We start from the raw sequence: 23,574 nt of genomic DNA on the forward strand, positions 1-23,574 counted from the left end.
CCCTCGATCTACATTAAATAAGTACCAATACACCATTACACAAAAATAATAATAATAAAAACAAATAATAATAATAATAATAATAATAATAATAATAATAATAATAATAATAATAATAATAATAATAATAATAATAATAAACCACATATTATCCAATGTACTATTAATGTAATACATATTAAGAACACTAATCATAACAACAACAACAACAACAACAACAATAACAATCACCACAACAACAACACCAATAATAATAATAATAATAATAATAATAATAATAATAATAAACCACATATTATCCAATGTACTATTAATGTAATACATATTAAGAACACTAATCATAACAACAACAACAACAACAACAACAACAACAATAACAATCACCACAACAACAACACCAATAATAATAACAATAATAATAACAACAAAAACAACAACACTAATATTAACTAATAATAATAATACTAACAACAACAACAACACTAATATTTACTAATAATAACAATAACAATAACAATAACAATAACAATAATAATAAAATTAACAATAATAATAATAATAATAATAATAATAATAATAATGATAATAATAATGATAATAATAATAATAATAATAATAATAATAATAATAATAATAATAATAACAACAACAACACTAATATTAACTAATAATAATAATAATAATAACAACAACAACAACAACAACAACAACAACAACAACAACAACAACAACAACAACAACAACAACAACAACACTAATATTAACTAATAATAATAATAATAATAATAATAAACATAATAATTATTTACGCAAAAAAATTAAAAAAAAATAAAAAACGGAAAATCCAGGCTTCCGCCCAGATTTTCCGGAAGTACCAGGCTTCCGCCCAGATTTTCCGGAAGTACCAGGGAGGATCCGCCTGAAATTTCCGGATCCTCCTTGGCTTTTCCGGAAATTTTAGGCGAAAGTAGGGGATCCGCCTAAAATTTCCGGAAAAATCAAGGAGGATCCGGAAATTTCAGGCGGATCCTCCCTGGTACTTCAGGAAAATCTGGGCGGAAGCCTGGGTTTTTCGTTTTTTTTCTTTTAAATTTAAAATCACCTGTTCGCCGCCACCCAGTCCTCTGCCACCACCGTACGTAAACCTGATGCGCCGATCTGCCATCGATTAAGTCACCTCCTTGGTGGTTGTCGTTGGTTGTTGGTGGTGGTGTATGTGTGAAGTTTTTTTGTTTTTTTTTTTTCTGATTTTAATTAATTTAATTTAATTTTTAAATTTTTAGAGAGATAAAATGAGAGTGAATTAGAGTTTGATAGTGAGGGTTGAGTGTGAAATGTGAGTGTCGTGGAGTGAGTCGTGAATTTATATGCTAGGGGTAAAAATGGAAATTCCTTGTAAAAATGCGAGTGTTCCCTTATAAAATGGGAGCGACATTTAACGACACCCAAAAAGAAAAGACTACTGAATATCAAATACCCCTGAACTTTTTTAAATTCATTATATACCCCAAGTTTTTACAAAAATACATCATATATCCTTGATGACTAATAATTGTTAACTTTTTCAGTCATCAGGGTTAATTATGATCCGAAATCACCCTAAATACATTCTCCTACCTCTGAAACCACCCATATTCCTTTTTTTCATTTCTAAAACCACCCCAAATTTTCTATTCTCATCCACAAAATCAATCATACGAATATAGTTATGGAGATTTGGAGTGGTTTCAAAGATGGAGAAAGATATCTAGGCAAACATACCCCATAGTTAGTCATAAATTAGTCACAAATTTTTAATTAAAAAAAAAAGGAAAAATACACTTTAAAAATCTCAACTATGGGCAATTTACTTTTAATAATCTCAACTAAGGTTTATCATCTAATAATCCTAACTATGGGATATGTTTGCCTAGAGTAGTCCCAATCGATCAACGACTGGTCAATGACTTGTTATAACAAGTGAGCATGACACGTGTCAACATGTGATTGGTCTAAAATAAAAAAAAACTTAAAAAAAAGAAAAAATTCCCCCAAAATAAACCACTACACAGCTAAAGCCACCGTTACCTCCATCGCTGCCAAACCCTAATCTCCACCGGAAAATGGTCAGACACCCCCCCATTTACCACCAAAATTGGTCAGCCGATACTCTACCACCCATTAAACCCACTTCCGACCTCTGAAACCACCAACACAACCCACTTCGACCCCAAAACCACCAACCTACAACTTGAATCCGCCATCAAAACCCTTGAAACCATATTTAAAACTTGAATCTGCTGCCAAAATCGCCCCTACTCCGTTCCCCCATCGCCGGGGGCCGATTTTGAGGGTGGGAAAGGGAGGAGGGGCGATTTTTGCAGCAGAGGAAGGAGAGGGCCGGGCGCTTGATTTCTAGAGATTGGTTGGTGGTTTTAGGGTCGAGGTGGGTTGGATAGGTGGTTTTAGGGCCGATGGTGGGTCAGATGGGGTGCTAAAGGGTCGACCGACCGATTTTTGGTGGTTAAGGGGGTGGCCGACCGTTTTCGGCGAGGTAGGGGGAGGGGTTAGGGTTTGGCGGTGGTGGGAGGATGGCTGAGAAAATTTTGGGTTTTTTTTTGTTTTTTTAATTGTTTTTAAATTTTTGGGCTAATTATGTGTTGACACGTGGCTATTAAACCCCCCTCCCCCCCCCCCCCCCCCAAAAAAAAAAAAAACTCTTTCAGCAGGTTCTCGATCATCGGGACTACTCTAGGCAAACATACCCCATAGTTAGGATTATTAGATGATAAACCTTAGTTGGGATTATTAAAAGTAAATCGACCATAGTTGGGATTATTAAAGTATACTTTTCCTAAAAAAAAGTTCTAAAATTATAAACCCCAACAACTACAATTTAGTCAAAAAAATTATAAGAGCGCCGCAAATTAGCGACCACATAGCAACTACTAAAAACTTAGTTGCAAAGTTAGCGACTACCTGTATCTTGCAGTCGGTCAGTCGCAAAAATATTTTTGCGATTGAATTTTATTGTTGTTGCAAATATTTGTTAGAAAGTAGCGACCGCATAGTAACTATGGCAAAATCAGTTATAATATTTGCAACTACCCGTCTCTTTGCAATCGAATATTAGGATAGTCACAAATACCAATTGTTAATACCCTCTTTTCTTGTAGTAGGTTCAGCTGGTGGGCAATGGGATTTAGGTGGTGGGTTCGGCTGGGCTATGGGGGTTAGGTGCTGGTCCCAATGACTGGGGTTGGGTTGCCGGAGATGGGGTCAAGGTTGTCAGTGGTGGGCTAGTGGTTGGGTTAGGTTTTTTTTTCTTTTTCTTTTTTTTAAAAAAAATTTGTTTTAAATCAATGTGTTATTGACACGTCTCTGTAGTGGGTCCCACTAACGGTTTCATCCAAAAATCCGTTAAATGGTGATGAAATCCAATTTTTGAGATTTTTTTATGGTGTTATAATAAAAGTTTTAGATTTTGTGGTGTTATATTTCATATCCATTTTTTGAGATTTTGTGGTATTATTTTCTAAAAAAAACCTAAATTAAAGGATTGTAAATTAACGCTTTGGTGCAAATTTAAAACCGCTTTTGATTTTTCAATTTTATTTTTTTCAAATTCATATATCTACCAGACTACCATGATAACTTTTACTTGGTCCGTTACGATTACACCATTTCCATTCATGCGATCTCAACCAAAACTATATTTTAATTAATTCCATGATTCAAAGTTTCACAACAAATAGACCCCTAAATCCATCAATGTGTTTTGGTTCAGATGGTATGGAGAGTATTGAATTTGCCTTTTATTCAAAGTTTCAAACCAAATAGACCCCTAAATCACACAGAATTTCTCTTTTATCACACAAATTGACTCACCGTATTTGCATGATTTAGTAAGTGGAAAAGTCAAATAAACGAACAAAATCACGTCTGATGATTCAAAGATATCAGAGAGAATCATTCCATGGTAAGTAATTATCTGCATCCTGCGAACCTATCCAGCCTTCATGTACTGTTATTTTTAAATTTGGTATGCTAAAAGGCATAAAAGAAATCAATTAGTAACAAAATAAATCCTCTGGAAACAGATAAAATAAGCCGAAACAGTATACTGCAGGCCAAATGAGGCTGAAAACACTCTCCTCTTGGATTAGATTTCGTATACACACAAGGGCGAAGCCATCTGCAGGGTTTGAGACAATATACCCTTGATCTTTGGAAACCCGAGCTTCCATCCGACTGTGCCCAAGAGGTGCAATTCGGAGAAGAGGCACACAAGCAAGAATTTGGCCCAAAACTTTTGAAGATTCATAAATACGATCCCAGACCTCGTAATTTATCTTGGAACATCAAGAATTAGTCTTCAAGTTAACTATACGATTGTGGTCCTCTAATCTCTCTATCCATCTTCATTCTCTTTGCACTCTGCATTTCTGAAATACTACTAACCCGTTGCTGGAGCGACATGTCATGATGATACATACAATTTGCTCCATGTTTACAACCCTTTGCACCATTGAAATACATACAAGGCTTCATGCCTTTATGTTTGGCATCTCTTGGTTTTGAATTATCTACATCTTGATCTACACCTGTATGATGGATGGGATTCGTTGAATACGGTGGTTGAGGGTCAGCTTGCCTTTCCCCTCCATGTTGCTGAATCAAGTTCTTATAGTAGTTGAGGTCCTTCACTTGAGAGGAAGAACCAGATTGTACAGGGGGAGCTTGGAGGGTGACTCCAGGCAGCGGTGGGACTGTATGCTGATGGGTCATAGGTCCTGTGCCATTTGTATACGGGTACATAAACCCATTTGACATCATTGCAGACGAGGATGGTCCTGTTTCCATATTGTTATATTGAGGAGCCGGAGGATGTGGTGTATCCATCCTGTACATAGGAGCTCCAGGAGATAAGGGCCTAGAAATAGTATGTGGGCCTTCCATTGGCTTTGGCAAAACAGATTGAAGTCCCGTGCCTGGACCTTGATGCCTAACTAACTGTTCTAAAATAGTCGGATTACTGAGAATTTTTACAAGCAGGTTGTGGTCAATCTGCTCATTGCCCTTCGCGACAGCAGTAAGAGCAGCTTTTAACACATCCTCTTGACCAGAAGTTGCTAATCCAGCAGCCAATGTCCCACTGTTGATATTATGGGAAACACCTTGAGATGAAGATGTCCCTTGGGCCGCCAACAGGTATGAGCTAGTAGTGGCACAAGCAGAAGCAACAGAATCAGAAGAGGGATCTGACAGATCTTCTTCTTCAATAGGAGTGATGGGAACTGAAGGCAATGTTTGGTCATCCTGTCCAGCACACTCTATATCTGGTGCAGAAGCAGGACTGCAAAGAATAACAAATGACATGGATTAGTAGGTACATAAGACCCAAGACAAAGAGCTAAACAATGTTTTTAGGTATAGATTCAAACTTTGGAGGAATTGCAGATTGGCGTGGATAATACGCTTCAAGCACTCTTAATTCTCTTTGACTTTGGATCTCCACCTCTTTACTTTCCTCCCCACTTACTACTTGCCACTCAACCCCCAAAGTAAACTGCAAAACTCCAATACAAAATAAAATTAGCTTCCGTGTTACATTGCCAAATTGGGAAGCATAGAAGGCATCATGGACATGGTGGATGGCACAGCATGCATCCCCGGCCAAATAAAATGAAAGCTAAAAGAAAGGAGGACAGACAGATAATTAATTATCAAAACAAATGCATAAGCAGATAAGGTCACTGGCTACATTAAAGATGAAGCTGCAAGCAAATCATAGAAAGGTATTCCAAGACTAATATCCACTTACTTTTGGAGGGGACCGCCATTTGACAACAGGAATCTGGGCTAACCTGTTCTTCAATTGATTAGCAGGATTGAAACCTTCAAATCCAGGTGGAAGGTTGTCGTCTGCCACTAATCCATTTACAGGCAAGCCTGATACAATTTTCTTTACTTGAAGGTGATCTTGTGCACCTGCCCCAACTTGTGAGGGAGATTCTTCCGAGAGAAACAGTCTAACCTGTTCAAATCAAAACATCATACCTATGTTAATCATTCTTGTCATCCCTCGACAAATCCTCGTCATATTCATAAACTAATGTAACAGAAGATAAAGTAGGATCATTATAATAAAACATTGTATCTTGCTTTAGCAGATGCTAAGTTACAAAGTGAGTGGCTCACAAATCATGATCAATGTACAAAACATCTTTCATGCTCCCCTTAATTAGTCGTAACCTCAAATCATGTCTAAAAGAGCTCAATGACTCATAATGCAAAATAAAGAAAGCACCGTAACATTCAATATACTGCAATAATTCAAGCTATATAAATGTGCATAACATAGTTATTTGGGTCCATTCAGCAGCTATCCCAACTCCCATTCCCTCCTCAGTATGCATTGACCAAATACCACATCACTAAGGCTGAAAGATGAGAACTAGATGTCTCACAGCCAATTACAGCTCGCTTGGATAACTTTTAAAAGGAAAAAGAAGATGAGAGAAGGTAGAGGAACTATTAAAAGAAAACCCAAAAAAGGAGAGAAAGGTATAGTATCAACATCTCTGAATCCATATCATCAAAACAGAAGCCAAAAAAATTAAGGCAGATTGCAACTTTGTGATTACAATAATATTCTGGTGTCTCATCTGTCAACAAAACTGAAATCATAACTTCGATGATACAAGATGATAGGTTCCGATCAAACATACTGATAAAAATGCACGCAGTTTTAGCAGATCATAAACTTTAAAAGAAGCAAGCGAGTGAGAGTCATTAAGGTGAAGAAAGAAGGTAAACCTTTTGAGTTATTAGGGGGTTTTTCCATCTACAAGAGAGGGGGGAGGGTAGGGGAGGGGAAGAGGAAAGAGCATTAGGCCGGTTGTCATAACTGGCTGGGTTTGACGAGTAAGGATATTTTGGTCTTTTAACTTTTATTCAGGATTACTTGGTATATACTATTTTCCTTCCAAATCCCTCCAATTTGAAAAACTGATTTGTTAAAGAATGAAGGGTCGTAAGTCTCTCCTTAAGTCCTAATCCCTCCCATCCATTTCACCCACCTCCTCATTCAACCCAACAAAGAAAAATTCATCTCACTTTCCCGTCCCTCCAAATCACCCTATCCAAACATAATGCTAATGTGTATACTGCAAGTAGGCAACGTATTCTCAGAGTTCTCACTTCTTCAACAGTGAACGACTAAAATGCACTTTTGTAATAAGCTGGGATAATATGAAACTACGAATTATAAATACCAAAATCTAGCAACACAGATAAGATTTTGTCACACCACATCAGTTTGAGGCGGTGCAAGGATTGGCATTTCACTTTGAGGCGGTGCAAAAAAGGGTGCAAGGTGCAATAATTACAATGTCCTTAATTTATATTGGTTTCTTCCATATTTTTCCAATCACACATGACAATATTCAAGTTAACTTAATTTCTTTTTTCTTTTTTTTATTGGTAACATTAATAATTACTTAATAAGTTAAAATCATAAAAAGTTAACATCTAGAAACTATACATCGAGACAAATCAAATAAGATCCTACATGACTATATTTTTTTTTTCTGAAGTATAAATGACAAAAGGTGGTCAAAGGGTGGTGTTTAGATAATTGTAAAATTCCAAATATTTCAAAATTTGTAGACCAGGGTTAGTATTAACTAAAAAGACGTCAAAATTAAGAAAACAAAGGAACTTATTATGATCTGTTCATAACCGACATCATTAAGCAGTATCAGGTTGCCCAAAATCAATCAGCTTGAATAAATATAAAGGAGAATTAAAGACCAAGTCACCAAGACAACAATTACATGCTTGTTTTGTCAATGGCAGGAAGCATGTTAAGATATATGAATAGGATAGGTCATCCTTTTGCAGCTTGTCTTTGAGATATATGTGGCTGCTTTATTAATACTTGAGTAGGAATAGGAAAACAAATGAAAAATATTGACTAAAGGTTTTCAGTCTTTCACAATACTACTGTTCAAAAAAAAAAAAAAAAAAAAGTTAGGTTTTTATATGTTCTTACCCTTGGGCTAAACCTAACAAGAATCCAAATGAAGCAATTGCGAGAAAGAAAAAAAAAATAGCAGAAGCAAATTAGAGGAAGAAATAGAATAGGGAAGGGGCCATATCTTGAGATTAAAAGAGGAACTACAACAAAGGAGGTGGCACCGAAATTTACATACACTTCAGTATCCATCAAATTTATTTATAATTATGGATTGATTCAGATCAATAAGTTCTGCAGGATAAATTGATTTGCATAACATTAATGATGGAGAAAAGTTATAATTATACCATATATACATCAGTAGAGAGGGAAAAAAATGCAATCAATACATGTATAAACAGGAAAAAATTAAGAAGGCAGATGAAGGAATATCTCGAGGAAGTGTAACCAAGACGCTCCTGTTCATATTTTAGTTTAAAACAACCCTCTATATATACACTTCCTCCATTTCTTTTTACTTGCAACAAATTGACTTATGTACTCTCACATACACTACTTAGCTTTGATGATTTATAATTAATGAGAAATGTAGTTAATGTGGAATCTTGTAAGATTCGCCTTATTACTTAATTGATATTTAAAGATATTAACGATTAAAATAATGCATTGGCAAACATGAAATTAAAAGTGCTACAAGTAAACAGAGAAATTATTTTATTCCCAAAGGTGCAGTTACATACTGCTATCAACACAATTGTGAAACCAAAATAACTCTTAACACAACCATAACTTTCCTTTCATTACTTAAAACTCTTATTACCATTATTGGCTTTAAATATTAAATGTCCATCAAAACAAATCACCAAAATATTAAAAAATAAGAAGATCAAGAGGCATCAAGCTTGTTCATCCTCTGTTGTAAAGGAATAGAATCATACTGAAGATGTATCTAACAAATGTAAAAAAATAGTTAAAATGAAAATATTCTCCAATATAAGAGCATCTCAATTTTTCTCAAACCATCATAAAATCCTATAGCAACAATATCTTTGATAGGTGACAAGAAAAGAGCATATAAAGCAGAAATTAGATATGTAAGATATCTACAGGCAGCATTTCTTTTTTGTAAAGTTTCAACAAATATTCATGTAAACTCAGGAACATAAGCCGCGCGTTACAGGGTTACATCTGAGTATGAAATATATGCACTATGATATGCAGGCAAGTATATTAGAAATACTGATTTACTGTGACCAGCAACCATCACTTATAGAACCTAAAAATTAGCATAACTATGGCCCAATAATGGCCTAAAATCATGGCCTGCAATAATCAGAGAATATGACTTTAGCTCTTCTCCTTGCACAGTTACACTAAGCAATCACACAGAGGTAATGATCATCTGTATAAGAAACGCTAATTGAAACAAAATTTTCATCACCCTATATCTTGAGCCTACACAACAAAGCCCATTAGAGATACGACTAGATTCAAGCAATCATCTATCATACTATAGCTAGGAATGTAAAAATAATCACCTAAACACTTAAAATTTACAGATAAGAATAATAGTGACAAATAAAAAACTGAAACAAAATACAAAAAGCAAACCTAATAAAACACAACAAAACAATTCATTCTCATTAGGCATTGCCAACAATCAGGGTATGAATTCGGATAGCAAAGCATTACACCCTGCCAAAAGAGAAATCAACTAGTACATGATGACAAAAATCAAACGTCAAAATAATTACACAAGTCACTTACTTTGGATATAAGCTTTTTTTTTTTCCTCTTTTTTTTTTTTTACCTACATCAGCACTAATGAATTTTGAGAGTCCATCATGAATCAGTTTATGACAATGCAAATATTGGAGTGAAAAGCCTCATATATTCTGCTAAAGGTAATCTTGCATACTCTGAAATCTTCTCTAATACACATCATATAGGAAGTCTATCAACAGTCAAACATCAGCATAACAATAAGCGGAAGAAAACTCCAAGCCTTGCTTTTACTTTTCAGAATCAACTCAAACTACAGGAAAATCAAATTTACAATCAACAGAACTCAATAAAAAGAAATCTTCAGTTCTGGAAAACATGCAATGCGACATTATCTAGCAATCCCATGCTACATACAAAACCACTTATACGAAATTTACATGCATATATATCAAAATTTGTAATCAAATTCAACTTCTATTTTTTTGAATAGCAAATTCAACTTCTATTAACAAACTCAATCTTTGTGTAAGCCATTTCAGCAAACTTAGCAAAGTAAATGTAACTTCTCATAATCCATTGGAGTCCAAGATAGTCTTTAATTTAGTGAAAAGGTTCACTAACATAGCATAATCCATCTATACAACAGATAAATCAAAGGTTGTATCTTTTTTATTTTCAAATCATTAATTAATTCGCAAGATAATTCAAAGATTAATTCTTACTTTCAGATTAATTAAAGATAAATAAAACCCAGAAATGTATTTCATGTATTTCTTTGTTTTTTGAGACTTTGAGTTAATCCCCAATTACACATACTCCATTAATTCAATAGATTCCGAATTACCAGAAATTAAGTGTTATTTTATTTCTGTTAAATTGAATTTGATTTTTGGGCGTCCGAAATAATTAATTTCACAGATTTGATGGGAAAAATTTGAAATTTTCATCCGGGCATAGAATAAATTTCGATTAATGTTAAATACCTGACAAAGATTCTCATCAGAAGCCCAAGAAACCCTTTTTGATTTTTGCGATCCTTGCATACTAAAAATTAACTGAACCCTAAATCTGAAAAATATAAATTTGAGTAAAAACGAAGAACTAAATCTGGAATTATATAGAATAAAAGACAGCCATGGAATTGATTTACCTAAGAATGAGTTCTGGAATCGATTTTCTGGAAAAAAAAAAAAAAAAAAAAAACAGTTTTATAAATAAACACGAAAATCCTCAAGTTGGAGGAAAGAAAAAGGACGAATGATGCCCTTTCGGGTTTTTTAGATGGAGAGAAAAAGACCCAATTCTTAAATATGGATTACTTGACAATTTATGACTTGTTACAATTTGTTAAATACCAAAAAAACAAATTATATATTTATCGTCTTCTTCAAATTCAACAACGATTCTAGTTTTCAAATTTGTGCATTACCATTAAAAAAACGAAAAGAAAATAGAGTTTGTCATTGATATTCTCAAGTTTTGATAATTTAGGGTTTGTATGTGTAAAAAAATAATTAGGGTTTGTAATCTATTTATTATCTATTAATAGTTTATCTCAATTATATAAGAGCAATGTTAGGTAATGGTAATGGTGTCCAATTGTCCAATAAAAAGATAAAATTAAATAAGCACAAAGTAATCAAATAAAAAAAAATTATCTCGGGAAATTCTCTTTGGTGAACTCCAACTTTTTAATTTTCTAAGTGGTAAACGTTTTAAAATTTTATTATTATGGTAAACTTAAATTACTGATTACCATCGAGAAGTGTTATTTTAATAAAAATCAAATAAAACTAGTATCAACTTTCATGTAGAATCAACTAGAGGTCTTCAATACCCCATTTCTCAACCTACATTTTATGACACTAAAATTATTGAAGTTACCAAATATTTTTAACTAAATTAATAAAAAATAAAAAGAAAAATGTCAACAATTAACATTCTATATCATTCACAATCAATGAAAAAAAATCAATAATTTATGAACAACTCAAAGAACTTGTGCATAGCACGGGTATGGTATCACAAAAAACTTATAAAGCAACAAACTTTTTTTTATCAAGAACAAACCTTATAAAATTTTGAAAAGGTATTAGGTGCGGACGCACGCACAAATTGTTTGGTACGGAAGACTTGGCTGATATATTTTACTTGTTGGCTGATATGTTTTATGTGTTGACTGATATGGTTTTAGTGTTGGCTGATATTTTTTTTTCTTTTTGTTGGCTGATATCTGCAGACATCATTTGGCTTATATGTTTCTTTTGTTGACTGATATATTTATTTTGTTGGCTGATATGTATATTTTAATTGTTGGCTTATATGTTTCATTTTGTTGGTTGATGTGTGTATTTTGTTGAATTATATGTTGCTTTTGTTTACTAATTTCATCCTTTTTTTGGCCGATATGTTCCTTCTGTTGACTTATTTGTACATTTTGTTTGCTGATTTCATCCTTTTATTGGCTGATATGCTTCTTTTGTTGGATGATATGTGTAATACCCCGTATTTTTAATGTATTTTATAAATTATTTATTTAATTATAAAATGTATTTTGGGTCAAACTATTTTAATTATTGGAATATAGTTAAAACAGATTTTAATATTTGGGTCAATAATTAGCTTGCTCCAATATAGCCAATCTATCCATAGCATTTCGGACTGATTTACTTCTTTAACCCAAGAATTGATTGATTCGAGATCCCTGTTCCTCAGTAGCTAGGAATCTTCTCGTTTAAGAGTTCATGAGCGGAATCAATTGCACATTAATCTTCCTCTATTCTAGAAATTCTATTTATTTTTTTATATCCACATGTCTGCTTTAAAAGGAATTCAGGTAAAGAAATGAAATTACTTAGTGCTTGCGTTAAGGCGCTATTCTCCTCTTTTAGAAAAAGCAGCAATTAAATCTACAGCTAGTCTTTATCTTTGAAAGAATCCGGTGCTAGTCTTTATTGGCCTCCAGTTGTAGCTCCTGTTGAAGCAATTGTAGCATTCCTGGGGAGTTCCACCAGCAGCCGGGCCACTGCTTTTTTGGTTCTCAGTCAACGGGAATCGCTTTGCTTGCGGTCGATAACGTTAGTGAATTAGGGGAAGGTACGGAAAAAGAGGGATTCAAACCCTCGGTAAACAAAAGCCTACATAGTAGTTCCAATGCTACGCCTTAAACCACTCGGCCATGGGTCCTGTAGTGGTGGAACCTCGTGAACCGGGCGTTTCATAACAAGCCCATTTATTCTATTTTCATAATTGCGCTAAATATTTCCTTCCTCATATCACTATTTCACGAAGCCTAAATATCACTTTAACCTACTATACACTATAAATACTCCATTTATTCCCAAAATTTCCCCACACAAAAGTCAAATGGTAGGAGTATTTTATTTTATTTTATTTTCTCTTTTTCTTTCTTTTTCCTTAACTCTTTCTTTCTCCTTCACATGAGTGTGCAGCCCACACTTGATGCTGCCATGTTACCCATCCAGTCGCTGGACCACCTGCTACGTAGCCACTTACCGTTGTCGGCGACCTGCCGTCGCCGCCCAGCCGGTTCCACCACCAGTGGTCTTCTCTCCATCCTTTCTCCTCTCTAATATCTTTAGTAGATAATTATATATATATATATATATATATATGACTTTGTTTTGAAAGGTTTTGAAAATGTCTTCCGCTGTGTATCTTTGATAAATGCCTTAATCATTATCATGGTGGCGGTAATGCCTTGTTTATTTCCTATTTTGTATTTTAAAAGAGTAACACAAGTATTTAAAAAGAGGGGGGGGGGGAGAATTTCAAGGGTGTTACAATATGTTCTGTCTCTTGGTTGATAAGTACCTTTTGTTTGCTAATATCTTAGTCTTGTTTGCAGATATATTACTCTTGTTGGCTGATAGGTTCCTTTTGTTGGCTGATACGTTTTTATTAATGTCTTATATGCCCCTAATATTGATTGATATCAAACTTTAATTGGTTGATAACTTGATATGCTTATTTTAATGGCTGATATGCGTCATTTGTTGGCTAATATGATTAACAACATAATTTATATTATTAACATATGATTAACAACAAATGACATATTGTTGGTGTAGGGAATATTTCAACACTCAACTTTGAACCTCACTGTGATCATACTTTAAGCATGGTGGCGTCCAAAGGTGTTGGGTTTTGGTGAGTCCGACCCACCGCGGAAGGAAACCGACCCCAAAACAAAACTCACAATAATTATAACCATAAGCATAATTAACATAAACACAAGACTAAGTAAGAAATTATTACCTTTGAAGCGTGCTTCGCTCAACAAAACGAGCTCTTACTTGAAAGCCCTTAAGTCCCGCTCACATGGCGACCTCCTTCGAAGTCCACCCGCAACGCGAGCACCAAACTTGGTCTATTTCCTTGGAGTTAGCAAGGCCCGACCTCAAAACCCGAGTAATTAGTGTTCAAAGGTTTTCACACTGTGATGCCTTTTTCAACGCTTACTCAAGTGAAGAATTCCCAACTCCTTAGGTTGGTATCTATAGGCAAAGGCTTTCAAAATTCCCATCATCTTTCCATGTGGGAGATTTTGATTTTATCCATTATATTTTAAATCTAAAATAAAATAAATAAGCAAGCTACTAATAAATCAACGAGTGTTAAGCTCACATGAGGAGGACCATTTGAGGAGGAGGGGGGGGGACTAAACTTGCTCCCCACTCTCCTTGTAAAAACCGGCCACCTCACACCTCTCACCTTCTCTTGCTATGCGCCACATGGCGCCCCACTTGGGCACCAAGGCACCTTAAGTGGGCTGCCATGCTTGCTCCCTTGCGTGAGGCTACCCACGGCAAGCAAACCCAGCACGCGTGTGCGGGTTGCTGCAGCCGTGGGCTACTACTAGCTCCCTCGCCCAGCAGGCCTTGCACCATATGTGTGGGCTGCTGCTGGCCCTATACGAACATGGCCGCGGCAGCCATGCTAGCATAGTGCGCTAGCACGCACCAGCCAGCCATAGGCTCGGCTTGGTGCGCATGCTAGCCACCATGCCCCTAGCACTCGGTTTACCCGGGGCATTCCGATGCTAGGGGTATTTTGGGAATTTGTTGATTTATTAGTTTTTCTCGTCTCGTCTTTTATTATTTTCGACTCGACTTTCAACGCTCGGTTTCGACGCTCCAAGCTCGAATTTCCGACGTCTAAATATTAATTACTCGGGCGACTCATTAATTCCTTCCGATTAATTCGTCTCTTCGGTTCGCTAGTTGCTTGGGTGTGATCCGAAGGGTTCAGTCAAGATTAAGCTATAATATTAATTATTCATTCCGATCACTTGACCTCACTGAATAATTAGCTTTCTAATAATTCCGAACCCTCCATCGGAATAATACACTTGTTCGAAGGACACCATTCCTTTCAAAAGGGAAAGAAGCTAGAGCAAAAGAGTCGCTAACAAGTTTTAGGAACTTGTTAACCGTCCACGGGAGTGAAGGTTACACCCCATTCACGATCACAGAGATCGTTAACTCTATAGTGGCCCGGAACCATGACTGAATATTCGGGGATGATGGTACGAATCCAACCTAAAAGAGATTGAACCCGCCATAAATAGGCTTCTACTTTATTCTTATAATATCAATGTGCGTTTTTCAATCAACATGCATCCAATAAATGAATCTTAAGCATATTTAATCTACTTTGGTTGATTATTAATGCACAAATAAATCTATTATTGGTGATCACTTGAATTAAAATCATATTAAGCCTAAATCAAATTATTAATTATATTATTGGACGTGATTTCAAGTATAAATTAAATTTTCTTTAAATCTGCAAGAAAGGCGTTATCAAGCAATAACAATAAATCAAGCAACATAAAATTATTGATACAACAATCATCATCATAAAATTATTCTCAAAGCATAATATAATTAGTAAGATCATAGGCATGATACTAACATGATTAATAACAAACCCTAGCATGTCACTAAATAATTAAAATCAAAGCTCTATTCCAAACCTAACATGATACTAGAAAGAAATAAAAACATCCCAACATGATACTTGAAATTATAAAGACATCCTAACATGTACTAGGAATTAAAATAATAATCCAAGCATGATTTCTAAAGGAATAGAACAATTGAATTACTCACATTGAAGCCTCATACCTCATTCTATTAAAACAATACACACGTTAGTAAACTTCAATAAAATATTAAATTAAACAATAAAATAATAATAATTGAAATATAGATTTGGGACCAAACCCTAGGAATTATCAACCTTTCACCACTAGTAGAAAAAATGCTATTTGTAACGCCCTATTAGTAACTGGCGTATGTTATGCTAGTTACGAAAGCATCAATAGTAACCGACTAAGATAATGCCAATTACTAATTTCATGACATTAGTAATCGGCATAGTAAATGTCAATTACTAATATGTGGTTTATCATTGTTTGAAGTTTTATTAGTAATTGACTAAATAAATGCCAGTTATAAATATTAAGTCAAATAAACTTTGACCAAAACATTTGTAACTAGCTTACAAACTCCAATTACAAATATTATATTAATACATTGATTTAGTCTTAATACATTGATCGCACGTAATGATCTAAGATATTTGTAACTTAATTATATTAATATTTATCTTTTCTTGAAGGTTATTACTTTGGCAAAAAAGGCGGATAATGAGTTGGTGCAAACCAAAGAGCAAGTTGATAGTTGCGGACCGAATGTGCTTATTATGAAATGAGATATATGTATGAGATAGTACCTTTCCATAGCGATTGCATGCAAGGGAAATTTGAAAGAGGTTAGTGATGAATTTACCTCTTCTTTGCAAGCTAAAATGCTTTATACGAGGTTTGGTTGATGTTTTTTATTTTTATAAAGTATTATAGACACATATTTGTTTTTAATATTTGCAGGAGTATTTGGCAAGACTTGCAGCCTACAACGATGTAGAATTGGATGAGATTCGAGAACAATGGGCTAAGTTTTTTAGGCTTAATCTTTTGTTGAAAGACTAGTTATCTTATTAATCGATGTTATGATTAGTCGCATTTAGCTTAATAAGACAATATAACACTTTTCTATATTTGTACTTTTATTTAGCCTATTGGTTATTGTTATTACATTTCTAAATTATAAATCAATTTTTTTTATTCAAGTTTTAATTGTTTTTTGGAAAGTATAGTTAATTTTGTTGCACTGTATTGTTGTGGATGAATAATTCAAGTTGTGTGGTTTGGAGTGTTTGTGTTGTATGTTGTGGGTGAATTTAAGTTATATGGACGTATTCGGAGTACGTGTTTTGTTGGTTGAATTGTAACAGGTTGTAACCCATTTGACGATGGGACATTTGGTAGGATATATTACCATTCTTGAATTCGAATCAAATATTTATTAAAAAAATTATTTATTTATTAGTAACTGGCGTAATCTAATTCTAGTTACTAATAGTATTTTTTTAAAAAAATAAAAATATATATATTCGTAACCGGCGTTAAGATTTGCCAGTTACTAATAATACCCTAATTGTAACCGGCGTAACTTAATGCCAGTTACAAATAGTATGCTTTCTACCTTGGAAAATAAACTTTTTGTAACTGGCGTTAGGGTAAGCCAGTTACGAATAGTAAATTATTTGTAACTAATATTAGCCGGTTACGAATAATTTTTACTAGTTGTCACGGTGGCATTCGCAACCAACAATGCCAGTTACAAAAAGTCGATTTCGCCAGTTACGAATAACACTTTTTCTACTAGTGCACGTACGTCGTGGTCTAAGGCAATTTTGAGTTAGCTTGGTGTATTTGAGTCTCATGAAGGACGTATGGTGTTTGTGATGTGTTTAGACTAAGGCTTAGAAAATCAAGAGGGAAAAAGAAAGAACAAGCTTTAGCTTAGAGAGAGAGATGATGATGATGATTGTTGGTGAATGAAAACGGGAAAATCCTCCCGTATTTATAGAGAAAAACGACCGAAAAGATCATAAAGCGATCTGAATTGCATCTGGAATAAAACAGGTTTCATCGCGTGGCGATGGATTCATCGCATCGTGATGGCGATATCGCTACGCGATATTTTTCAGAAGATAAGATTCGTACAGAGTCCGACTTTTAATCAAATTGGGTTAGTCGAATATCCATACTTATCCTTATCTTATCAGAATTAAATCTATTAAAAACACTTGTTTTATCCGAAATAAAATTCTTAATCATTATCTTTTCAAAAACAGGATAATTAGAATCTTCTAGAAGATTCTAGAAACTAATAATCAATCCTAATGCCTTTAGAAATTAAAACAACCTTTTAGATAATTCTAGAAGCTTAAGATAAATCCTATCGGTTTTAGAAACATAATTAATATTAATGGACCCTCCACATGATCATTGGTAGGGTTGTACATAGTGCGGTTTAGACCGCACCAAACCGCAAACCAAACTGCAATTTTGCGGTTTGAAAATCGCGGTGCGGTTTTAAAAAATGACCAAACCGCGGTTTGCGGGTTGGTGCGGTTTTCAAAAATATTGAGACCAAACCGCACCGTAAACCGCACTTTAATGCGGTTTGCGATTTTTATACTATATTTTCATTATAATTATATAAAAGAACTAAAATATATGAGCTAAACTTTAACTATTATTTAATTAAAGGTTAATAAAAAGAGTTTAATACTTAAATTATAAACTAATAATTATAAAATAAAATAAAAGTTTTGTTTAAAAAAGAATAATTACAATTTTAATAAATTACGGTTAAACCGCAAACTGCACCGCACCAAACCGCATTTTGCGGTGCGGTTTTTTTAAAGTTGCGGTTGAAAAAATTACAAACCGCACTTTTGCGGTTTAGTGCAGTTTATGATCCAAACCGCACCGCGAACACCCCTAATCATAGGGTCCGCATATAAAGCTCGGTTTGGGCCCAATTTAATTTAGCCATAACTTTTTCGTTATAACTCGGATTTGGGCTTATAATATATCGTTGGAAAGATTTTTTCAAGCCCTTTCAAGCCCCATCCAACTACACAATTATTGTGTAACACCCTAAAAATTCCTTTCTTTTAAAATACCTATTTTGCCCTGTTAAAACTTCAAATAGGAATATCTAAGACATTACCGCCACCGTGAAAATGGCTAAGGCAAATATCAAAGACACACAGCGGAAGACTAATTTCAAAACAATTCAAACCAAGTCAACTTGAAAAGTCAACCAACGAAAACAAAGTCAAAACCAAAGTCAAACGAAGTAAAATAAAATCAACCTACAACTTGGAACCGTTATAGGCCCTTATTAAAACCAAACCAACTTTAAAACTTTGCGTTAGTCTAAAAAATAATAATATCATAAATAGGTAAAGCATTAAACACATCATATACTTATGGAAACTAGCATGATTCGCTCTTCACTCATGCCCATCATGAATATGCTTCATCACCTGAAAGGCTTATCTCTACTTGTTTCCACTACTCTCCACTATAAATGGGTCATCATAGGGCCAAGATACAGACAAGGCCAACAAACACACAAAACACACAATCAGCAAAGCTGAGTACATAAGCGTAAATAACACACTAACATGTGATTTCCTAACAACATTCAACTTACCTTGTTGCACCTGTTTTTCAAGCATACATCATTCAATAAAACTTTACAACTAGACACCTACATAATTTATTTAGCGTTGATTACGCATCGAACGGGTTTCCCCCTAACCTCCCCCAAATAAATTGAGGTTACTGACACAGGAGCTAACCGTGCCAACATCAAAAACCACACATAGGTGGCGGAATTCCTGCGCATAATAATAATAAAAGGAATGTACAGCGTCCTGTACTCCAGTAGAAGTTATGGTTAAATATAAAACCCCATAACTCTCCCCATATGTTCATACTCAAGGTGTATACGTTCCAAGAGTTTTGGTGCGTAATCTCTTTCACTTTACGTTATTTACAGATTATTAGACTTGGTGATGACTCTCTAACCATAATAAATCAATCAACAATAATTACTCAAACAATCAAATATACCAGATTTATTCTTGAATAATTAGTGACCACATAATATTTAATTAGTGACCACATAATATTCAAGAATCTAGGGTTTCAAAAATTGGGGCTTTTTAATTAAAAACATAATCTAAAAATTTATTTAACAATACTACTTATAATCAAACACCATAATATCAAATCACAAACCCATAATTAAAATTTAGATTCAAGATTTAACAAAATTAAAACAAAACAAAAATAATTTTTTTTTTTCGGAAAAAGGTGGGTGGCAACCGACAGCCACCACGGCTGCTGCCGGCGGCTGATGCTGCTGGTGGCCGGCGGTGAGGGGGAGCCGAAAAAAGGGGAAGGGGAAAAAGAAAAATAAAAAGAAAGAAAATAAAGAGAAAAGGGAGAGAAGTTTACCTTGGGTTTTCTCCACTTTGGGCAAAGTTTAATTTGTCCAAGTGTTGAATATTTATACCCCTTCTCTAGGAACCCTTCTCCCTAAACTTTCCTCTTTTAATTTTCCTAATCCCTTCCCTAATCAAACTTTCCTAAAATAAAACTTTCCTTAATTTAAACCCCAACTTAATTAAAATAATTAATTAAATAAACTTTCCTTTCATAAATATTTCCAAACTTATTTAAAATGGATAATTAAAATACTTTAAATAAAACAATTCAATTTAATTAAAATACTTCTCAAATACTTATTTTAAATAAATACGTATAAAAATTCGGGGTATTACAGTCTACCCTCCTTAAAAGAAGTTTCGTCCCGAAACTTGGGAACCAAAATTCACAGTTTTTTTTTCCTCACTTAGTATAATATTGCTGTACTTTTTGTCATACTTTTACCTTTTGTGTCTCTTTGAGAACACAATAACTCAAAATACTCGCTTAAATTGTGCAAAAAGCACAAAAATAACTGAAAATGTAGGGAAAAAGCGCGAAATTCTACCGCATTCTACCCCCCTAAAAGAAAACGAGTTACGTCCCCGTAACTCAACATACCTGAAACAACTCTGGGTATTTCTTTTTCATTTCATCTTTTGCCTCCCAAGTGGCTTCCTCATATTCTTGGTTAGACCATAGCACTTTCACAATCCTAACATTCTTATTGCGTGTACTACGCACTTTACTGTCAAGAATTTTGACAGGTCTCTCCTCATATGTTAAACTTTGGTCTAGCTCAATGGTTTCAGGTTGTAGCACATGAGATTTATCAGGTATGTACCGTCGTAATTGAGACACATGGAATACATCGTGCACCTTGCTTAGCTCCATAGGTAAGGCCAACCTATAAGCTACTTTGCCTATTCTTTGCAGTATTTCATATGAACCAATGTACTTTGGGCTCAGTTTTCCTTTCTTTCCAAATCTCATTACTCCCTTCATTGGTGATACCTTTAATAATACCTTGTCACCAACTTCAAACTCCTCCTCTCTACGCTTCATATCTGCGTAGCTCTTTTGACGATCTCGAGCTGCTTGAATCCTAGCTTGAATTTCCCTTACTTGTTTCACTGTATCCTCGATCATTTGAGGCCCTAGAATTAGTGTTTCACTTATATCGTTCCAACAAACTGGACTACGACACTTCCTCCCATACAATGCCTCAAATGGAGCCATTCCTATGCTCGCATGATAACTATTATTGTAGGAAAATTCAATCAAATCCAAGCTATCCTCCCATCCTCCTTGGAAGTCTATAACACAAGCTCTCAACATGTCCTCCAAGGTTTGAATGGTTCTTTCAGTTTGCCCATCTGTGGCAGGGTGAAACGATGTACTCATCTTAAGTGTCGTACCAAAGTTTTCCTGTACGCTTTTCCAGAATTTTGAAAGAAAACTGGAATCTCTGTCAGACACAATATCCTTTGGAACTCCATGTAATCTCACAACATTCTTAATGTAAGCTTTTGCAAGTTGTTCCATCTTCCAAGTCTCCTTCATTGGTATAAACATCGCAGATTTGGTAAGTCTGTCCACCACTACCCAAATGGTATCATTTCCACTCTTTGATTTTGGAAGGCAAGTCACAAAATCCATTGAAATACAGTCCCACTTCCATCAAGGAATTTCCAATGATTGCACAGTTCCCTGGGGGTCTCTTGTGCTCTATTTTCACTTTTTGGCAAGTCAGACACTTTGCTACAATTTCCGCAACTTCATTCTTCATCCTAGGCCACCAATACACCTTTTTCAAGTCCTTGTATAGCTTATCTCCTCCTGGGTGTACTGAATAGGGTGTATTGTGTCCTTCTTCCATTAGCTTTCTCTTCACTTCCTCGCACTTTTGAGGTACACACCATCGACCTTTGTACCTCAAACTTCCATCTTCATGAATTCTGAAATCTGTAGCTTTGCCTTGCTTTATTTTCTCACGAATCCTAACCAATTTCACATCTCCTACCTGGTTTTCTCTTATTTCATCGAATATGGTTGGTTGGATAGTCAAGTTTGCAAGAATGCCAGCTGATACTCCCCATTATACAACTTCTAAGTTCATTATACTCATTTCCCTACATAACTCATTAGCCACTACCAAAGTATTCAATCCATGACTGGTTTTACGACTTAGAGCATCTGCAACTACATTTGCTTTTCCTTCATGATACTGTATGTCTAAGTCTTAATCCGTCGTATACTCTAACCATCTCCTTTGTCGAGAGTTCAAATCCTTTTGAGTGAAAATGTACTTCAAGCTCTTATGGTCTGTGTAAATCCTACATTTCACTCCGTACAAGTAATGACGCCAGATCTTTAGTGCAAAGATAAAGTTCCAAATCATGGGTTGGATAATTCACCTCATGGGTCTTTAACTGCCTTGATGCGTATGCAATTACCTTCCCATTTTGCATAAGCACACACCCCAAACCATTCTTTGATGCATCACTATACACATCATAAATCCCACTATCGTCTGGCAGAGTCAGCACTGGTGTTGTAATCAGTCTCTCTTTCAAGAGTTGGAATGCTTCTTCACACTTATCATCCCACTCAAACTTCTTGTCCTTCTTCATAAGAGTAGTCATAGGTTTAGCAATCTTCGAGAAGTCTTTCACAAAATGCCTATAATATCCTGCTAAACCTAGGAAACTCCGAACATCAGACACTATTTTGGGCGTAGGCCAACCCTTCACAGTTTCAATTTTGGTTGGATCTACTTCCACTCCATCCTTAGACACAAAATGACCTAAGAATGCTTTTTTTCCAACCAAAATTCACACTTAGAGAACTTTGCATAAATATTGTTTTCTCTCAGTGTTTGCAGAATTGCTCTCAGGTGTTCTACATGCTCCTCTTTGATCTTCGAATACACCAATATATCATCTATGAGCACTACTACAAATTTGTCCATAAATTGATGAAACACCCTGTTCATCAAATCCATAAAAATTGCCGGAGCATTAGTCAATCCAAATGGCATTACTGTAAACTCGTAGTGCCCATACCTCGTCTTAAATGCAGTTTTAGGAATGTCTTCGTCTGCAATTCTCAACTGGTGATATCCGGATCGCAAGTCAATCTTAGAAAACACAATCGCGCCTTTCAACTGATCAAACAAATCATCAATCCTTGGAAGTCGATATTTGTTCTTTATTGTCACCTTATTCAATTCTCTGTAATCAATGCACAACCTCATGCTCCCATCTTTCTTCTTAACAAACAGAACTGGTGCTCCCCAAGGAGATGCACTCGGTCTGATGTATCCCTTGTCTAACAAGTCCTGTAATTGCTCCTTCAATTCACTCATTTCTGTAGGTGCCATTCGATATGGTGCTTTGGATATTGGCGCCGTCCCTCGGACTAGATCTATAGTGAAATCAATTGCTCTCCTGGGTGGCATTCCAGGGATTTCGTCCGGAAATACATCCAGAAACTCATTCACCACCTCTAT

At 35.0% G+C, this 23,574-nt stretch overlaps 1 protein-coding gene across 1 annotated transcript; it reads right to left on the reverse strand.

The window, feature by feature from the left end:
- Nucleotides 1-4,049: 4,049 nt before the first annotated feature.
- On the reverse strand, nucleotides 4,050-10,955 carry LOC145590894 (zinc finger CCCH domain-containing protein 6-like). Its single transcript, XM_081647287.1, has 5 exons — nucleotides 10,836-10,955; nucleotides 10,669-10,753; nucleotides 5,804-6,016; nucleotides 5,424-5,548; nucleotides 4,050-5,335 (listed from the first exon to the last, which is right to left on the reverse strand). The coding sequence occupies exons 2-5, from the start codon at nucleotides 10,726-10,728 to the stop codon at nucleotides 4,360-4,362; spliced, it is 1,374 nt and encodes a 457-aa protein (XP_081503413.1). The 5' UTR covers nucleotides 10,729-10,753; nucleotides 10,836-10,955; the 3' UTR covers nucleotides 4,050-4,359.
- Nucleotides 10,956-23,574: the final 12,619 nt, after the last annotated feature.

This window comes from Chenopodium album, chromosome 18 (assembly GCF_948465745.1).
Source record: "Chenopodium album chromosome 18, dcCheAlbu1.1, whole genome shotgun sequence".
In the NCBI taxonomy this organism is placed as follows: domain Eukaryota; kingdom Viridiplantae; phylum Streptophyta; class Magnoliopsida; order Caryophyllales; family Amaranthaceae; genus Chenopodium; species Chenopodium album.

What these genes read in the sequence shown, in the direction of transcription:
- LOC145590894 (XM_081647287.1), bottom strand. Translation starts at nt 10,728, where the DNA reads ATGCAAGGATCGCAAAAATCAAAAAGGGTTTCTTGGGCTTCTGATGAG. An exon ending in CTGATGAGAATCTTTGTCAG is followed by an intron (nt 6,017 to 10,668) that starts GTATTTAACATT and finishes TGATTTGAACAG; the next exon opens with GTTAGACTGTTTCTCTCGGA. An exon ending in AATGGCGGTCCCCTCCAAAA is followed by an intron (nt 5,549 to 5,803) that starts GTAAGTGGATAT and finishes GGAGTTTTGCAG; the next exon opens with TTTACTTTGGGGGTTGAGTG.